The sequence below is a fragment of the Austrofundulus limnaeus genome, unplaced genomic scaffold, assembly GCF_001266775.1.
Source record: "Austrofundulus limnaeus strain Quisiro unplaced genomic scaffold, Austrofundulus_limnaeus-1.0 Scaffold19455, whole genome shotgun sequence".
Taxonomy (NCBI): Eukaryota; Metazoa; Chordata; class Actinopteri; order Cyprinodontiformes; family Rivulidae; genus Austrofundulus; species Austrofundulus limnaeus.
Window position 1 is genome coordinate 1 of NW_013971857.1, and position 288 is coordinate 288.

Here is a 288-nt window from a genome sequence, read left to right on the forward strand (position 1 = left end):
AAATGAAACACTGATTATGAAGAAGTGTGACCCAGGCCACCTGGTCCAGTCTCACGTCCTCTCCCAGAGCCTCCTCCTCAGAAGAAGGAGTACTGGTTGTCGATGGCTCGAGGAGCCCTGGCTCCGTCCCTCTCCTCCCCCTCCACAGCTTCTAACTGACGAAGAGGAGTGTCCCTGTCCTCCCAGTCCTCCACTCCTCCTCCGCTGCCTCCACTTCCTGCTCCTCCTGCTGCCGGAGCTGCTCCTGTCCCCACAGACGCTGCTCCTCCAGGCTCCGAGTCGTTTCCT

General features: G+C 60.1%; 1 protein-coding gene across 1 annotated transcript; it reads right to left on the minus strand.

The window, feature by feature from the left end:
- Nucleotides 1–16: 16 nt before the first annotated feature.
- Nucleotides 17–288, minus strand: LOC106512845 (anther-specific protein SF18; the record flags this gene model as incomplete). Its single annotated transcript, XM_014001362.1, is given in 1 exon segment — nucleotides 17–288. A coding segment is annotated over 1 exon segment (211 nt), but the record flags the coding sequence as incomplete, so codon positions are not given.